We start from the raw sequence: 19,094 nt of genomic DNA, 5'->3' as shown, positions 1-19,094 counted from the left end.
GCACCTCGCTCTAGTTGTTTTAGTTCGGAAACTTTGGTTATTTTCATTTGGTTCAGTAATATTAAAAAAAGTCCATATTGGATCTTTTTTTCGACCAGTTAAACTCATTATACTAGCCGCTTTAAACAAAATCCGAGATTAAATCTAATTACGACTTTCTAATTTCTATTCGAGTCAGTTCGACTTCCTAAACTTCCGAAATTCAATGTAAAAATAAAACCAAAACCAAATATACACCTCGTTCCCTCGCCTTTCAACCTTAATACATCTACCTTAATGACTCACACGGCGTGAGAACTTTAACTGACGTTTGAACCCACGACCGAGGTAAAAAGGTTAACTTTTTAAGATTGTAACGCCATCTACAAGCGTTACTACAAAGAGTTTAAAACACGTTTAAAACAATTATTTAGTGTTTAAAACGTGTTTTTTTTACTTAGAAATAAAAACAGTTTAAAACTAAGAAGAGTTGTTTAAAACAAAAAAAAACAGTATTTCTGTTTTTTTTTTAAAAAACTCAAATTTTGCCAACCCTGATTATGAACTTATAAAATAGAACATTAATATAGATTATGAACTTTTAAAATAGAATATAAATATATAGATTATGAACCTTTAGAATATAATATAAATATATATATTATTAACTTATAAAATATAATATAAATATAAATATATATATATTATGAACTTATAAAATATAATATAAATATATATATATATTATGAACTTATAAAATAGAACATTAATATAGCTTATGAACTTTTAAAATAGAATATAAATATATAGATTATGAACTTATAAAATAGAATATAAATATAAATATATAGATTATGAACTTATAAAATAGAATATAAATATAAATATATAGATTATGAACTTATAAAATAAAATATAAATATATAGATTATGAACTTTGGCAAACATAAAACATGGACTTAGAAAAATGTATATTTGTAAACTTCATACTTTATATTTTTAAATTTCACACAGTTTATTTATTACGTACATTATATTTGTAGATTTCATACTTTATATTTGAAATATAACGTATGAAATCTACAAGTATAACGTATGAAATCTACAAGTATAACGTATGAAATCTACAAGTATAACGTATGAAATCTACAAATATAACGTATGAAATCTACAAGTATAACGTATGAAATCTACAAGTGTAACGTATGAAATCTACAAGTGTAACGTATGAAATCTACAAGTGTAACGTATGAAATCTACAAGTGTAACGTATGAAATCTACAAGTGTAACGTATGAAATCTACAAGTGTAACGTATGAAATCTACAAGTGTAACGTATGAAATCTACAAGTGTAACGTATGAAATCTACAAGTGTAACGTATGAAATCTACAAGTGTAACGTATGAAATCTACAAGTGTAACGTATGAAATCTACAAGTATAACGTATGAAATCTACAAGTATAACGTATGAAATCTACAAGTATAACGTATGAAATCTACAAGTATAACGTATGAAATCTACAAGTGTAACGTATGAAATCTACAAGTGTAACGTATGAAATCTACAAGTGTAACGTATGAAATCTACAAGTGTAACGTATGAAATCTACAAGTGTAACGTATGAAATCTACAAGTGTAACGTATGAAATCTACAAGTGTAACGTATGAAATCTACAAGTGTAACGTATGAAATCTACAAGTGTAACGTATGAAATCTACAAGTATAACGTATGAAATCTACAAGTATAACGTATGAAATCTACAAGTATAACGTATGAAATCTACAAGTATAACGTATGAAATCTACAAGTATAATGTATGAAATCTACAAATATGATGTATGAATTCTACAAGTATAATGTATGAATTCTACAAGTATAATGTATGAATTCTACAAGTATAATGTATGAAATCTACAAGTATAAAGTATGAAGTTTGCAAATATAATTTTTCGCGGACGGAGAGACCATGTAAATATTTGCAAAAGTTCATACTTTATGTTTGCAAAAGTTCATACTTTATGTTTGCAAAAGTTCATACTTTATGTTTGCAAAAATTCAAACTTTATGTTTGCAAAAGTTCATACTTTATGTTTGCAAAAGTTCATACTTTATGTTTGCAAAAGTTCATACTTTATGTTTGCAAAAGTTCATACTTTATGTTTGCAAAAGTTCATACTTTATGTTTGCAAAAGTTCATACTTTATGTTTGCAAAAGTTCATACTTTATGTTTGCAAAAGTTCATACTTTATTTTTGCAAAAGTTCATACTTTATTTTTGCAAAAGTTCATACTTTATGTTTGCAAAAGTTCATACTTTATGTTTGCAAAAGTTCATACTTTATGTTTGCAAAAGTTCATACTTTATGTTTGCAAAAGTTCATACTTTATGTTTGCAAAAGTTCATACTTTACATTTGTTTATATTATATTTTAAAGGTTCATAACATAAAACGTCATAATCAATATATTGGATTATATTTTATTTTTCGTATTCCTTTTTTATCCGGTTTGGCGCCCCATGCGTTTCTACGATGAGATTTTCGACTATTAAACGGACAATTTGTGTTTTAAATTGAATATAACCCCGAACGCCTTCTTTGCGCGAGACCCCAACAAATTTTGGGGCCATCTCCGTAACAAACCACTAAGCCGCGCCGAAAATGGCCAAAACCATAGGAGGGAGTGGCCAATATTGGAACCCTGGGGCGACAGAAATTTTAGAGGTTACGTTCCCTTTAAAAACAAATCTTTCGTTTAGCGGACCCAAATGCAACGGCTAATGAACTTCTCGCATTGGCCGCTACGTGGCTCTACGTAATCTGAAAAGGCTAATTGAAAAGCGAGCGTAGCCGTATGGTCGAGCTTTGGTACACTAGAGCAAACGGCGAAAGCCAAAAAAGTACAGCCTAAAGTCAATCGCGAGAAGGGAGGAATGTAATTGGAAAGAATTCAAACGGTTGGTTATTAATCAAATCGTCGACGATGAGAGAGAAGTTTTTCCTCGAATGGAGGTTTCGCGGGCGGCGTCCGGGCCAGGGAGGCGACAAAGTCTCTTGGTAATCATCAATTCTGGTAATTAACGATCCCGCGAAAGGGTCGTCCTCGTCTCCGAGACGTCACTTTTGAGCGGAGTGGAACCGGCCTACTGTTTATCAATTGGCGAGTGTCCATTCCACGGGCCATTTTAGGAAACGCTCGACTTCGAAAGAGCTCTCCTTCGGGGGAGGGTCACGTGAAGGGCGTGTTACGTTATAGTACATTGGAAATCACGTATTATTCTTTCGAGAACGTAGACGAAAATAAATACGGTTTCGGGCAAAGAAAGTATTTTCGTCGGGGTGGGGCCTTCGCGCTGCACCAGGAAACCGACATTAAATTGAGTAAAAAGTGTCGCGAAAATTAGGGACTCGTAATTGCGGGGGCACTCGCTTCATTTCAAACTACAAATCCGCACTCCGGTATACTACTACGATAGGATTTTTCCTCCCAATTGTACGCGGTGAGTTGTTTAGCGCAATCTCGTTATAACGAAAAAGACGCGCGAATTTTGCATCAGGTGGTGGGAATAGAGGCTCCTACTAACGTTTCGCCCTAAAAAGTCAGTTAACAGCGTTCCTAGCGGGAAGAACGTGAAATTGGTTGATCCAGCTACTCGGATACTCCCTTTAACGACGGTGGAAGTAAGTCGAACGCCCCCAAAAAGAGGGGATGCCGCGATGATTTATGTCAATTTTTTTGGTTTATCATTTTTTCTTAATATTTAATCCCTTACGAGGCAACCTCAGAGGTAGAAATAATAGCGAAAGCGCGTAAAATTCCTCGCTAATTGGTCGAAACTAGCTTCAATTTTCTTTTCATTTTCCCCCTTCCCGCTAAATTATCAAGCGTAGCTAATAGTTTTCCATGGCAAATGCGAGGTCTTCTTTTTGTACAGGCCCCCATAAGCGCAAATTGTATTAACAGAAGTATATAATGTATCTCTCGCGATAAGCCTCTATCACGGGTCATGCAAATTAATCGCGTACCTTCGCCAGTTCACGGCAGTTACCATGGAAGCATGCGCACTCACTACAAGTGTTACTCCGACTAATCAAAATAATATAATATGAAACTAAATTAGCGAAGTAAAATATTAATGTATTAATTAAATAATTTTATTAAGTTTATTTTTTTAATCAATTTTACTGTTCTAATTAAGTAGTTTCATGTTTATTACTAATCAAAATAATGAAATATGAAACTACTTGATTAACAAAGTAAAATTAATTTACTATTTTAATTAAAAAGTAGGTTGCCAAAAGATTTATGGAATAGAAACTAAACTACTTTACATTTTTCTTGTTCATTTGATCATGGGCTTTCCGAAAAAGTAACTCGCTTGATGAAATACCGTCGTTAAGTTTATTTCATATTAAATTAAATTTACATGCAGCGCCCCACATCGGATTTTATTTTGAACGATAACTTTATCGCGCCTAGTTTGTGACGTCATTGTCTACGGTTTTCTCTTAATTTTTCCCACTGCATCTGGTAGATTAGTTAGTTCCCACTATCCTACCAAGATCATACCTTGGTAGATATGGCGATGTCAATTTAGCACGCGCGTGATTTAAAAAAAAGCACCCGCGTACAAAATTCAGTAGTAGAAAATCCCATGGTTCTCTAGGAGATTTTTCGGTTTCGGCCACGGAATCAGTGTAGCATCTACGTGTAGTCATTGACGTCAATCACAACGCTAAAATTCAAATTGTTTCGGCATTTTACTAATTATTTCTAATTAACTACGAAACGGAAAGTAACGGAACTTTATATTTGGGTATTTTAAACGTAAGCGCTTCGTTTAATTAAGGCGGTAACAAATAATTTGCAACTTACTCTTTAAGTAGTTTCATATTTTACCAATTTAATCATAATATCCGCGGGAGTCGGTTTTTAATTAAATGTTTATTACTCCAACTAACTATACATAACGTACCAATGAAACTGAGTAAAGATATTTATTTATTAAAAATCTTATTTGATCTCGAGAATAGTTTGAGTTAATCACTATTGACGTATTTCGACCCGAGATATTCTCCCAAACGCCAAAATCCGCCTGCGAATAACATTAGCAGTACAAGCAGTATAGAGAGGTGGATACTTCTCGTATTTTCACTTTTGATGCGACGTACGTGTAAGCCCCGTTTCTCACCAAAAGGGACGCGCGTACTAATTATTCATCACTGGTTTAGCGTAGGATGCGGCAGTAGTGTTGGGCATTTTCGTCGAAGAGCCACTCAGCTCATTCCCCGCTCGCTCACGGTAAAATCGGCACTCCTCTCTTTTCGCTCTTTTTTGATCGGTAAAATCGGCGCTCCTCTCTTTTCGTTCTTTTTTGAGCGGTAAAATCGGCGCTCCTCTCTTTTCGTTCTTTTTTGAGCGGTAAAATCGGCGCTCCTCTCTTTTCGTTCTTTTTTGAGCGGTAAAATCGGCGCTCCTCTCTTTTCGCTCTTTTTTGAGCGGTAAAACAAGCGTTCCTCTTTTCACTCTTTTTAAAGCGGTAAAATCGGCGCTCCTCTTTTCGCTCTTTTTTGAGCGGTAAAATAAGCGTTCCTCTCTTTTCACTCTTTTTAAAGCGGTAAAATTGGCGTTCTTTTTTGAGCGCTGAAATAGGCCCTCCTCTCATTTTCGTTTCGCGCTCTTTTAAATAAACATTTTGCCGTAGAATTTTGCCCATAATAACAAAAGCGCTCACAATGAGAGGAGCGGTGCCCATCGCTGCGTGGCAGAGGGTTTGGTCTGAAAAAGAAAAGCGCGTTTAACTTTTGAAATCGGTTTGGTCGGATGAGTCGGCTCCCCTCTAGCCAGCTCGAATATTTGGAAAACCCCTCGTACAAAGATACGAGATATCGATTCCAACGCGACATTCCTGGCCATTGTTTCGGAAAATTATAGTCGCGTGATGGGCTCGGCGTGTTTTAAAGAATGTTTGCGGACACCGATTGATTTCCTTTCTTGTCCGTTGGCGAAAGGAGTCAACAGTCTCCAGCTGGCATCAATTCAATTCCTAATCAGCGAACCTAACTGGTTACGAGCATTTCCGGGTAACAACGACAATGCGAAGGCTTGGAGAATTAAAATATACACCCTTAAGGGACGTACTAGCGTCAAATCTAGGAGCAACAAACGCAAGGAGAACGCAGCTAGCCTTTAAACACGCTAACGCAGTGTTGTGTACAAATTTCATTGGACGAACATTTACGCTGAACGTTTTACGGAAAGGGGGAGACAATTTTCCCCTTCCGACGGCAGCAGGCGCTAAAGCATCTATCCAATGGAAATTGTACATAAGAAAATAGACGACTTTTGACGGGTTGCGTTCTCCTTGTGTGAGGTGCTGTGTTTGTTGCTCCTAGGTGCAGTGGCGTAGTGAGGTTATTTGGCGCCCAGGGCAAAACTGCAAAATTTGCGCCCCCGCCCTCCCCACCTACGCCGGCCCCAATTTCCACTATAAAATTCCTTGTTTTTAAACGAAACCTAATCATTATCAATAACAAAATAAATATTAATTTAATTGATATATTAAAAAATTTCCAAGTTTACAATATCCGCTTTAATATCCCCCCCCCCCTCACTACGCCTCTGCCTAGGTGCCGCAAACCTCTGTTATTTCTGTCACCCCGGAAAGGGTTGATATTGTTTCGTAAAGAACCCGTTAGAGGTTATATTATTTTTAAAGGTTGTGGAGAGTGTTTTTAACATTGGCGAGTATTCGTTATTTGGGAAGTAATTTTAATTTCCAATCCCCATTTCACACTTAACCAAATTTGCACTACGGTATAGTATAATAGTGGTTTACTCATCGGCTTGTTTAGTAGAATCTTCTTTGAACAAATCATCTTGGCCACTAAGCTAAGGAGAGTACCCGAGGTGTTTATTGTGTGCTTGCTCGTAGCGTCGTAAGCGTACGTCATAACTAAGACCCGCCTTGAAACGGCCGCCATGGCATTAATTTCACGTCACAGATCACGAGCCGAAACGACACGATTCTGCGAAATAATCGCGTGACCACCGTGGGTGTCTTAATGTCATGGCCGACTATACGCGTTACTATGGCAACGAACAAAAGCCACACCTACGAGCAAGCTACGAATTGCCGATGTTGTTCAAAGTCGGGTGTAATATAGACCTATATGAGGTATGAAATTTCCCAAAAGGAGACGTTGTACTACCCATTCGATTTGCCATGGCAACCGAAAATATTTTTGACCACTTAAAAAATCTCCATTTAAAAAAGCATGGGATTTTCTCGGTAAAAAATTTTAAAATCGCGAAATGGGTAATTTGAACCACATATAGGTAAATTTCCTCAAGTTTGGGTAAATTGGAATTTTTTTTTGTAAAATAAGGAAAAAATCTTGTTTTAACATTTTCGGTTGCCATGGCAAATCGAATGGGTAGTGCAACGTCTACTTTTGGGAAATTTGATATCTCATATAGGTCTACATTACGGCCGACTTTGAACAAAATCGGCAATAAACACCTCGGGTACTCTCATTGTCAGTGGAACGGCCGCGGAAGAAATAGAGGCTCCTACTAACGTTTCACCCTAAAAAGTCAATCAACAAATTTCGTTGATGTAAAAAGGGGCTATTGCGCGTAACTTGATAAATCCGTGAGAAATTCCGTTGAAAGAGTAAGGTACTTAAACTTAAAACAATTCGTAAATGATAGTAAAAACATCATAACTTGAAAAAATCTAGTTTAGAGAAAAATCGACCTGGAAGTTTTGAATCCTTTTGGAAATCGGGAAAATTTCTAAACAGTCAAAAAAAAACATGTTACAACATTAAAAAAGATAAATAATAGAAAAAGATATTTTGTGGAAATAAAAATTATTAGGACAAGTTCATATAAAAATTAATAGATTTATAATATACAATAATAGTAGACAAATAATATCGTCACGCGCGGAAAATTCGAGATCGAAAAATTGTCCCCTTATAATGTATTGTATATAGTGTTTTAAAGCGAATACATTTCTGAATTGACTTTTGAGCAGTTTGGTTGTTTTGGACTTGTTTAGCGGCTTGAAAAACTTCGCGGGTGTGGCTGTTTATGACTTTCGGATGAGTTTCATTTCGTAAAATAAATAATTCCTATGATACAATTTAGCGAAAGATTTCGGTAAAGTTATGAATTTTGGAGTTACGACGTTTCCGTATTCGAGCGAATAATGATAGAGAAAATATCGGGGCCAAAATGAATAAAAGGAACGGGCACATTTCGGGAGGGCACGAAAGTCCAAAAGAGGCGGCGTAACCTATTAAGCTAGCGATTGCCATTGTTTCTGGTCGTTTCGCTGATATTTTCGCGGATGAAAGATTCCCGAAGCTGGAGGCGCTTAATTTGAGTTTCCCGCGGAAAAAAGCGCCACTCTTTATTTTGTTTTAATACTTTGGAGACAAAAAGCACTGGCGAGTGGTGGGATATGACAATTACGGGTCGTAGCCGCGTTGGTATCGAGTTTCTGTCCGCCCTCCCTCCTCCCAGATCTCACTTCCTGCCAGCTACGAGCTCCCAGGACACGCCGAAAACATCCTTCGCGTTTTTGAGCAACATTTAACTTTCCGCGTTTCCTTTCTATCGTCATTTCTCGTTTCGCGACAAAAAGCCGCTGACTCTGGCTCGCCGTCTCGCGTTGCCGTCCCGAAAGATCCTTTCCCACACTTTCCCGCTTTTCTCACGTGGCCCGTTGGGGTCCATCGCCGGAGAGACCACATGGCCCTTTCGCGACCTCCAAAAATTGCGAGGGGTGCTTGAAACGGACACTTGACTTTTCGGCACTCGTTCGCGTCTAGTCGATTTCTCTTTGTCCTCGGTGACAGTCACGGACCTCGAATCCATGGATTATTTTCGCGACGAAAGTTATTCTTTAGTAGCGGTTTGTGGAGAAACTTCTTTCAAACTGTTTAGGAATGATGACCGGTGATCTGATTGCGAAAAAGAATTGGGTAAGCGTCAATATTTTTGCCCTGATTTACGACGATGCGGAATTTAAAATGGTTTAGAATTGACCGCGATTGTAGTAGATTTTTTTTTTAAATAGAGCTAATACCCAAGGCACCACCTTCGACCACATAAGCAACTTACTCGATAACTACCGTAATATCTTGATATTAACTTAAGAAAGGTTCTACCGGGACTGACGAGGGAGTTAGGGAAGCCGGTACAAATTACCAGAGCGAGGGACTCGATTTTAAATAAACGGTTTCTTTCTTCGAGGCTGTCTTTTGGGGCCCGGAATAATTGTTAAAATGCAAGCCGGAATAACTCGGTTTTTTAGTGGGAGCAATTCCCTCCCTTCAATATACCCTATTTTCAGTCGAGTTCAACCGTTAGGGAAAATACCAAATGTTGTATTTATTTGGATTTAATCTTAGGGTAACCATTCTGAAAATCGATTTTCATTAAAATCTTAAATTTTAATTGATTTTTGGATTCTTAAACATTTAACGCCTCTTTTTCTCGATAAATTGATTCATAATTTGCGATAATATAAAATAAAATCGAAATTAATCTTAGTTGAATTTAATAATTATTTGTGATTTAGTTTGTTCTAAATTGGCATTACTTTTACACTTTTGAATAAAAACATTGAAGTGAAATTGTTTTAAATCGGAGAACCCTGAGAAATAGACAGCGAAAAAACCAAATATTCGCGCATTTTTGGCTCGCAATTCTGCCATAAAAATCATTCTCGGATAACTAGGGGTATGGGATAGATAATTACATTTTCCGACTAAGATAGCGCACCTTTTTGTCAGCACCTTTCAAATATTTCAAAAAAATGAAAAAAATTATCCGCCTCAAGAACCTCAGCAACATCTACGAGTCGTGAAAGAAAAACATTTCAAAAAATGCAGTTCCGGATTCGCCATCCTTCCTCGATAAAGAACGAGGCTCTTGCCTTCAAAATCATTTCTCTTGAAAAACGCGCGCACCGTTCGACCTCCCCCCCCCCCCCCAAAGGTTGAAAAGGTCATGTTACGAGCGGGGGAGGAATTCCCGGCACTTCCCCCTTTCTAAAACTTTAGCACCTACCCCGCGATAACGTTTTAAACATTGACTGTGTGAGTGTGACCAGGGTTATTAGAGTAAATATGGTTTCAGAGTTTCGAGTATGAATAGCCCCGTGTAACCTCGAGCTTTACCGAAGAACCAACGAGCAGTGACATCAGCGCCACCGTATTTTCGGAATTTGAAATAACAGTTCTGTCGTCTTGCCTCGGGTTCGGTTCTCGGCAATATTATTTTTTTTATATTTTAGCATAAGCCTATCATAAGTTATCCATAAGCAAAGGTCTACCATAGGGGCCCATGTTAACGGCGTTGTCCTGGATATAAGAAAATGAACGTACGACAATAGGGCAGTAGCGACATCTTCGTTTTCCAAATTTCTACATCTAAAATATTCTCTTACTTGGTAGAGCAGCCACGCTCGGGTTGATAAATGCCACACAAAACGCGTCTAAATCTCAAATCTGAAAAATAAATATCTTCAGAAACCGCAGTTCTCTTATTTCCAAAAGCCAGTTTTAGGTTCTGATGAATAATTTTGCCGCGATAAGTGTTAATTTTAAGTTTGAAAGTTATAAAAATGTGAATAAGCCTTGGCTACGGTGCTAAGGGCTCGCGGCGGAGATTTCTCCCGCGTGGTTCTAAGTTTAAAAACGTTCGCGCACGCCTTCTGCGCAATCATCATGCAACGCGCGAAATTCATTTGGGGAAATGCCTAGTTGAGAACATAACCACTAGGAGCTGCAGATTTTGAATACCTACCTCTTAATAACGGGTGTGTGGTCGTCAAAAATTTGGACTAGACCTTATGATAGGCTTATGATTTTAGTAAAAAGATTTAAAAAATATATATTATTTAACTATATAAACGTTTTGACGATATTTTATATTTTTTATGCATTGAATTATCATTTCATGTTTAATTAGAATTAATAGGTTTTACAAAATAAAACATCAATAAAAACTGTTGACTGCCGAAGCCATGAATCGAACCCAGGTCAAACAACAAACGGTAATTCAAATAATCAGCTAGGCTAATACCCAAGGCACCACCTTAGGCCCAAGTCATCTAATGACTTATATTGCCTTAATAGCGGGCTATAATGCGTAGGCAAACCCTTCCACGCGAGCCAACAGCGCCCTACACTAACTATTACCGTTAACCTCAACAAGTTTTTATGAGAAGGGGAATACCCCTTTAACCAGTGGGGAGATTACTTGCAAACTACGCAAAAGGAGTGGTTCTGAGTTTTCACCCAGTGCCCCAAGTTGGAATCGAACCCGACTCCTTGCTGCGAGGCCAAAGCGCTAACCACTCCGCCACAGTATATATTGTAGCGCCATCTACGTCGGTTTTTTTTTTTATAAAAGCAGATATTGTTTGGATTTTGTAGAAACAGGGAGAAAATGAAATTAAAAGAAAAACTAAGCATTTATCTTTTCTAACAGTAGATGGCGTGTCAATCACCGCGTTTGGGTAGACTGACGTTATGTACTTTCCCGGGCTTATGAACGCCAGAGCCATCTAGTAGCGACTGAGCAATGAAGCTGGCCAACCAGTTGTACTCTAATAACCCTGCTAAGACGATCCCTAAATGTCGCGTTGTCGTTACCGACCGTGAGGGTCGAAACGTATGCGCCCATTATATATGAATTTATCCGCGCAACGAAGCAGTCATAATTCTTCGTTCAACATCCGCCATAGCCCCAATCGAGTTGAATAAGCAGAGACTAAAATATTCAGAGGTCAATATAAACTTGTAAATCCGTGGATTTTCGGTACCCAAGCATCCAGAGTTGACATATAGTTTTTCACCAAAGGCCGGGAATATAAAAAAAAATATCAATTTCAAATAGGAAAAAAACTGACGGTCTTTTCAAAGGAGCGATTCTAAAATGTATTTTGAGACTGCCACCATGAGATGCTTAAAAATGCGGGTAAATTCTCCCGCTAAACTCAATAATGTCTAAAATAATAAATTCCCCATTTTGGGTTTGACTAGATTTCAAGTTGGCAACCTGGCAAAATCGTGTTGGTTAAATAGACCCATAACAAAAGAGGGGCCAAATGCTGAGTTGCAAGATAAAAATGTTAATTTTTGCCCCCCCCCCCCCCCCCCAACTTTCATCATGGGTCTATACGAGGGACGGACATTTGGAAAAATCCCGTACCAAATTTAGATAAAATCCACAAATCCCACATCCAAGAATTTCCCTCTCATAGACTTTACAAATACATTGGTCAAAACTTCTTGATATTTCAAATAGCAAAAATCCCGTTCAAAATAGAGGCAAATGTCCTACCCCTCGAATTAAAATATGCTAGATATGACTGCTAATCTAAATTCAATTATCGGGTTCATTTTTAAACAAATCCTAAAGTTTAATAAAAATATTAATTTCGTTTACAAAGCCTACTCGGGGTGCTTACCAATAATTTATAAAATAAGATCAACACTCATTTTAAATTTACAAAATATTAAACTAAAAACAAACAAGATATTGACCAATAATTTAAATTAATCAAATAAAATGCTATGCGTGTATAGAAATAACGACATCTAATTAACTATGTAAATATACCTTTTATAATATCTCTATTTTTGTACGATATAGCACAATCGACTTTATTAAAAACTACGTGTAAGTTAGTTTTTGGTATACTTTAGATATTTTGTTTTACACTGTTCCATATATGTTAACTATTTTGAAAAATTTGCTTCCTAATTAATTCTATTTCTATCGTGATAAGCTCCTTTTCCCCCCCTAATAGTTTTTTTGTTCTCGAAATGTCGGTGGGAACCTGCAAGAACGAATTCTTTAAAAATTGAGCATAATGTTCTATCTGGCGATTACATACGCGTGTTTTAGAAACAGAAATTAGTGAGATCCAGAAAATGGTTCCCCAACAAATACATTTTCTTAAAACTAAAGGTTTTTTTTAACGGGGGTTGGGGGGTGTTGCGTGATATTTCTTTAAAAAAGTTACATTATTCTTCGCCAGCTATAGATACTCCATTATTTTTATTCTTTTTTCGCATCTCTCTCTTTCGGATTGGTGTACCGGTTCTGAGGAATGTGAAAATGAAGCCCCCCCCCATCTCATTCCCCCATTTCTCTCTGGGGGAGGGGGGGGGAGTTGGATATAAATGCTCCCTCTGATTCAACAGTATCCCCAAGTTCTTTAACTTTACCAGAAACAGATCTGAAGGAAAAACACGCTAGGCTGCTAGGGAAAAGGGGGTTGCTGTAGAAACGATCAGAAAGATTGGAGGTAAATAGCGAAAAAACGTTGCTCGCGAAAATGGAAAATATAGAAGAGGAATAGCAACTTGATCTTTGACACGGCTTAAAAATGTATCGCCCCGTACTTCCGCCCAAGATATGTTTCCATATACGAGGGTTATCACGATTTTACCGGAAGTTAATAGGTCCTGACACGATAAATAGGCAGAGTTTCTTTTCCCGTTCTCTATTTTCTAGGGAGCTAGACAAGCGGAATTGAGATATAAAAATACTGATTTCTTTCCGTGTTGTTTTCCAGTACAATTTTCGTTCGGGAAAATATTTTAGAAGAGTGATATATATTTTCAGAATTACTTAACAAATAAAAAATTTATATTATCTTTTAATATATTTCCAGTCGTAGAATCATAAGTTTATAATTATCTTTCCTATCTCCCGCGTGTAAAATTTTTACTGATAGGTATTTTTAGAATGAGCAAACATTTAGGGTGACTTTCAGACCCAAGTCAGTTGAGCTAATTCTGTCTCGTCTTCATTGCGAGTGCGTGCGGGGAGCTTCAAGTTTCGTATTTTTCTCTTGTTGGGAATTTTACGTCATTCCACACGTATTTATCGGTAATTATTTCGACTAACAGACACACTTACGTAACATAATTATATACTTATGGTGGAACTAATAAGGCGGAGGTGGCCAACACCTTTAAAGACCCTCGATAGAGTTTGAATTGACCTATTCCGTTACTACAGAGCCACCAAACAGAGAAGTCCGCTTAGTTTGCAGTTAAGCGAACGTTTAGAGATAGGTGACTCGGTGGCAGCCCAAAAGTATATTTTGAATACTTTTTATAAAATAACCTTGGCCATCTTGTTGAAATGTTGCCTCCCCGCTTCAGCTGTGGATCCGTTTTCTCTCCCACTAAAGAGTTTATGAACTCATTATTAGGCATTGGCTGAACTATTCCAGGGCAACATTTCAACAAGTTGGTCAAGCGTTAAGACATTTTATAAAATCAACTATTGCTACCTTGGAGATAGAAAGAGCATCCTCCCCCAACAAAGAAGGTACCTGGAAATTGAACCTTGATTTAAAGTCAATCCTCGCAGCGAAACGTTTCAGCAACACTCCAAAGTAATCGTATCGGAAATCTAGCCTGGTTTTACAATGTGAACTCATCCACGATTCAACTAAGATAGTCCTAACATTAAAAATAAATTACGCATTTATTAAAGCTAAATTCACTCTCTTTGACCGTTTCATATCCTTGTGTGATACCAGCGGTGAGTTCCACATTCCAACGTAATTTCTTATAGTGTTTTTCTTCCACCCCTGTAATAATCGTAGGCTGCGCTTCGTACTAGAACACCGGCCCTGGGCGGGTATCGGCCGACACACGCGAAAATAACCGGATAATTGCCTCTCGAATAGTATAAGCTCTATAATATTTCACCGATCCAATTAGATTTTACATAAAACCTCTGTTCCGAAGAAAGTAATCTATGATATAAAGGAACCTGTAGAAAAAACATCACCTTCCGAGAAATATTATATCCTAGAAATCTAGGCGGACCTCAGTCAAAATCGTGACTTTGGAAAAGCTTAGAGGTAGGAGAGAGGAAAATCTTCAAAAGAAAGATAAAAATAACTCCCACACAACCAACGCGTAATCCGACTAAAGGCAGGTTTTCACTACGACTAACGTCGACGTTAAAAAAATGTATTAGGTTTAACGGAAATTTTTTGCGTCTACATTCGCCGTCACTGCGATTTTACCTTAGTGAAAACCAACCTCGAAGCGCGTTATAAGGTTGAGCGTAAAAAGTTGACTCCCTTGACTAGATAATCGGCCCTAGGAAATGGTCAAGCTGTTTTTTTTTAAATTATGGAACAGACACAATATTCTAATAGACTACTAGTCTGATTCTTCAATTAAAGGGAGTATAAAGTAGGATGCGGGTTCAACGAATTTCGCGCCTTTTAGCGCTGTTGATTGACTTTTAAGATTAAAATTCTGTTTGGGGGCTTTAATTCGGACGAGTGTGCCTTTCCCGCGAGTCTTATTATTGGCTTAGATTTGTTCAACGAAGATTCTACTAAACAACTCTCTATGCAGTTACATACCGGAGTTGTCTGAGTTTGAATTGGGTATTTCAAATGAAATTACTACCCCCAATTTTACACTTAATTGCGTATAGATTTGTATGGGCCGCGTTGAGGTTGAAATTTGATGTTAGTATCATTAGCTCGCGGCCGTATTTCCACAGGTTCCACTTTGGTGATGAAATATATTTTTTATTGTATAGTTATTTTTTTTTTTCGGCACTTAATGTTTATTTAACGTAGACAATTTAACTGTATTGATTATTAAATATAACTACACTAACAATTAAGCTTAAATTGTCCTACAGCACGACTCTATGTTCGTGCTAGATTAGCGCGGGCTACTTAAACCAATTAAGGAGTTTTCAATTAAAACGTACGGTTTTTAATTATAGAAAAAAGGGAAGAAATTGATATTTGCAAAGATAAAAGAATATCGGCCAACGAACTCCACGTCTCTAATCCCTGTCTTTGAAAAAAATGTATTACAGAAAAAAATATATAGTACAGTCTTTCGATATAGAAGGGTATCGCCAAATAGCGGAAAATTTGGGCTAAGAGGGAAGTACCAGGGTGGCTTTAGTCATTTCGAGGCCTGAAGTTTTATTTGGGCTTTCAATTATCCCGGGGCAGGTGTTATTTAGAGGGAAAAGATACGACTTGGCCGTTCCTATTTAATTTGTGTGGTTCACTCGCAGGTGGAGTACAGTTTCGATGCGACGCGCAAATGGGCCAGAACCTCGTCGTTGAGAAGACACCTCAGAAGAAAAAGGAGTGTTCATAGATCCTCACACGACGTAAGTCTCTTTATGTTATTTTTCAGTATACGATAATTCGAAATAACGGGTTAAAAAATTCGCCGACCATCGTAGGATAAATATGAGACGGCCAATTTCGGTGTGTGCCAAAAAAGAGCAGTGTTGTCAAATTAAAATGACGTTTTTTTTTAAAATAAACCTAAAAAAGCGAATTTTCGTTTTCTTGTCAATGTGGGGGCTAGAAATGAATATTTTGGGGTGTAGTAACGGCTAGGACTATAATCGCTTAATAGTTCGTGCGAGATAGGAATTAGTACACCGCGCTGAATTATATTCTTGTTCAGAAAGTTAATTATTTTGGCAGCGGTCTACCTACACGCGCGGGGGCTCCATCTGGAGAACCGGTCTCTTTTTTCGAGTGATGTACCATTGCTCCAAAACCCATAATCTCGGCGATCTCCGCGGTTTTTACGAGTTTCGGGTGCACCAAACACTTAAATAGATGTTGGGATAAAATGTTTAAAGTTAATAATCTTTGGTGACAGTTAGGAAGGTTACAGCCCTGTGTGATGTGATTTAAAGGAATTTGAGTAACCCTTACCTTCCTACAGGCCGGAACCATGTCCGACGGAGAGATTGCCAACGGAAGCGTCGGGGTGTCGTCTTGCAGTAGTTTCTTGGGTGGTCTCGACCGCGTTAGTGACACCGCCAGTTCCGGTAATTTGGGCATGACGGAAGCCAACGAATACGGTGGTTCCGAACGGGCGGTAGACGTCGGACGTGTCGGAAGCTGGGCGGCGTCTGGATTCAATCACCTACTTCAAGACCCCGCCGGGTTGCACACTTTCTCCGTAAGTAATGGTGGTATGGTGACTACGGTCCTACGTGACGGATGCTTTATTATGTTATGTCGTGGTATACCGCAGGAATTTCTCAAAAAGGAGTTTAGTCAAGAAAATATATTGTTCTGGATCGCCTGCGAACGTTACCGTAAATTAACAAACTGCGAGGAAATGAACAACCTCGCCCGCGAACTCTACGTTAAGCACTTGAGTGTCGGAGCCCTCGAACCCGTCAATGTAGACAGTCACGCCAGACAAGTAGCCCAAGAAGGATTGCAAAAACCTACTCCCGATATTTTTCTACTTGCCCAGAAACAAGTAAAAATTTAACCTCCGTGTAGGGCATATCTTCGTAGCATCTTATTTCAAATATCTTCGCTCTCCATTACAGATATTCAACTTAATGAAGTTCGATTGTTACCAACGTTTCCTCAAATCTCAACTTTTCAAAGAGTGTATGATGCTCGAGATGCAAGGGCGCCCTTTACCATACAACGGCGAAGATGCCGCCATAATGTCTTTGGGTCGAAACAACTCAGAGGCCAGTTCCAACGGCAAGTCGTACGGCAAAGGAAGAGGTCTTGCTGCTCTGAGAAACAATAGAGACAAGGAAGACCAAGAGGAGAAGAAGAGAAAATCTTTGCTGCCATGGGGAAGAAGTAAGAGAAGTTGATTATAACGAAGAATTACCGCTAACAGTTTTGATTTTTCCGTAGACAAATCAAAGAATGGACAGTCTGAGCCACAAAACGGAAAGCTCAAAGTCAACAACGAAAGAAATTCCATACTAAGACGTTCTAACAAGAAAAAGAAGAAAGATTCAAGCAAATCCCAAGCAGTGACAAATGGAAATATTGCTGGCGAAGACGGCGCGTCCGATCTCACTGGAAGTCGATCCTCTCTAGCATTGAGTGAACCCAGCAGTAGTGGCGTTGATCGAGGGATTACTCATTCCGCATCCAGAGAGTCTCTAAATTCAGTGGATCTCTCTTCATTTGCTAATCAATGTGGTGGAAGGGATGGCGGATGTCACTTGTGCAGGGTTATTCTTCCAGACAGGTCAACAACGGTAGTTAAAACGCAGACTGGGGAGTCAATTGCAGTCATGCTCCAAAGACTCTTGGAAAGGAGAAGCTTGACATATACAGCCATAGACGCCTATGTTGCAGGTTCAGAAAAAGTATGTTGTTGAGTGCTTCGCGTAATTTTATTGTTGGTTTATAATGAAAACGTTTTACTTAGGCGATTGACCAGAACTTGGATGTCGCTTCGCTGGGTTGTAAAGAAATCAGAGTAGAACAAAGAGTTCTTTTCCGTCTCGACTTACCTAAGGATAAGACAGTAGGAGTTAAAGCTAAACCAGGAAGGGTTTGTGGGGATGCTCTCACCCCCATTCTGCAGAAATATGGATTGAAGATGGATGATGTATTTATGAGAGTGGTAGGTATTAAATTATCTCTAATAATGAAACTAAGTTCAGTCACCTTTATTGATTTTGTCAGGCTGGAAGTAATCGTCCTGTGGTGTACAGCACTCCAGTGCATACCATAGACAATCAGAGAATCATAGTTAAGCTGAAAGAGGACTTCCATGGTAGGAAAAAGTTATATATTGAATTTGAAACAAGAAATACATGTTTTTCCTTTTGGTTTAAAGGCTGGGATGATGACAATAACAACAACAATGACAATTTGCGTTCCAAACGTCAGCTATCAACCCCTGTTTCTGATGAGGTTACAAACAGAATCTTTGAACTACTCCTCAAAGGAAAGTCCCAACACCAACTTGATGAGCTTGGGATTGTAGACTTTGAGGAAGGAGGTCGAAAACGCTATGGAATAATTGACACCCGAATTAGTGGCCTCTCGAACCTCGGTCGTCGCAATTCTGTTGGAGGGGAAAAGGGGGTGTTGAATGTAAAAGCGGAAAAGTCTAAAGTTAAATTACAGGAGATTGAAAGAGAGCGCGAGAGGAAGTTAGCTGTTGGAGCAATGCCAGACATAAGCAGGATGTCTCTGTTAGAAGCATTATCAGTTCGGGCTCATTCTCCACCCACTCAACAGTTTGTTCAGAATTTGGTTGCTGGAAAACCAAATCGAAAAGGTAAT

The 19,094-nt window shown here is 38.1% G+C and overlaps 1 protein-coding gene across 2 annotated transcripts in view; it reads left to right on the top strand.

Moving 5' to 3' along the window:
* loco (regulator of G protein signaling family member locomotion defects) overlaps positions 1–19,094 on the top strand; it is a 29,392-nt gene that overhangs the window by 8,559 nt on the left and 1,739 nt on the right. For both annotated transcript variants that reach the window (XM_090154440.1, XM_090154439.1), the window contains exons 4-11: positions 16,085–16,183; positions 16,756–16,995; positions 17,071–17,304; positions 17,378–17,645; positions 17,703–18,166; positions 18,229–18,426; positions 18,489–18,579; positions 18,643–19,089. In XM_090154440.1, coding sequence (XP_090010566.1) covers positions 16,085–16,183; positions 16,756–16,995; positions 17,071–17,304; positions 17,378–17,645; positions 17,703–18,166; positions 18,229–18,426; positions 18,489–18,579; positions 18,643–19,089 — 2,041 coding nt within the window. The remainder of the gene's footprint in view (positions 1–16,084; positions 16,184–16,755; positions 16,996–17,070; positions 17,305–17,377; positions 17,646–17,702; positions 18,167–18,228; positions 18,427–18,488; positions 18,580–18,642; positions 19,090–19,094) is intronic.

This window comes from Leiobunum rupestre, chromosome 7 (genome assembly GCF_980474605.1).
Source record: "Leiobunum rupestre chromosome 7, qqLeiRupe1.1.hap1, whole genome shotgun sequence".
NCBI lineage: Eukaryota > Metazoa > Arthropoda > Arachnida > Opiliones > Sclerosomatidae > Leiobunum > Leiobunum rupestre.
Note: the sequence above shows the minus strand (reverse complement) of the source record. Positions and strands in the feature narration are given on the sequence as shown.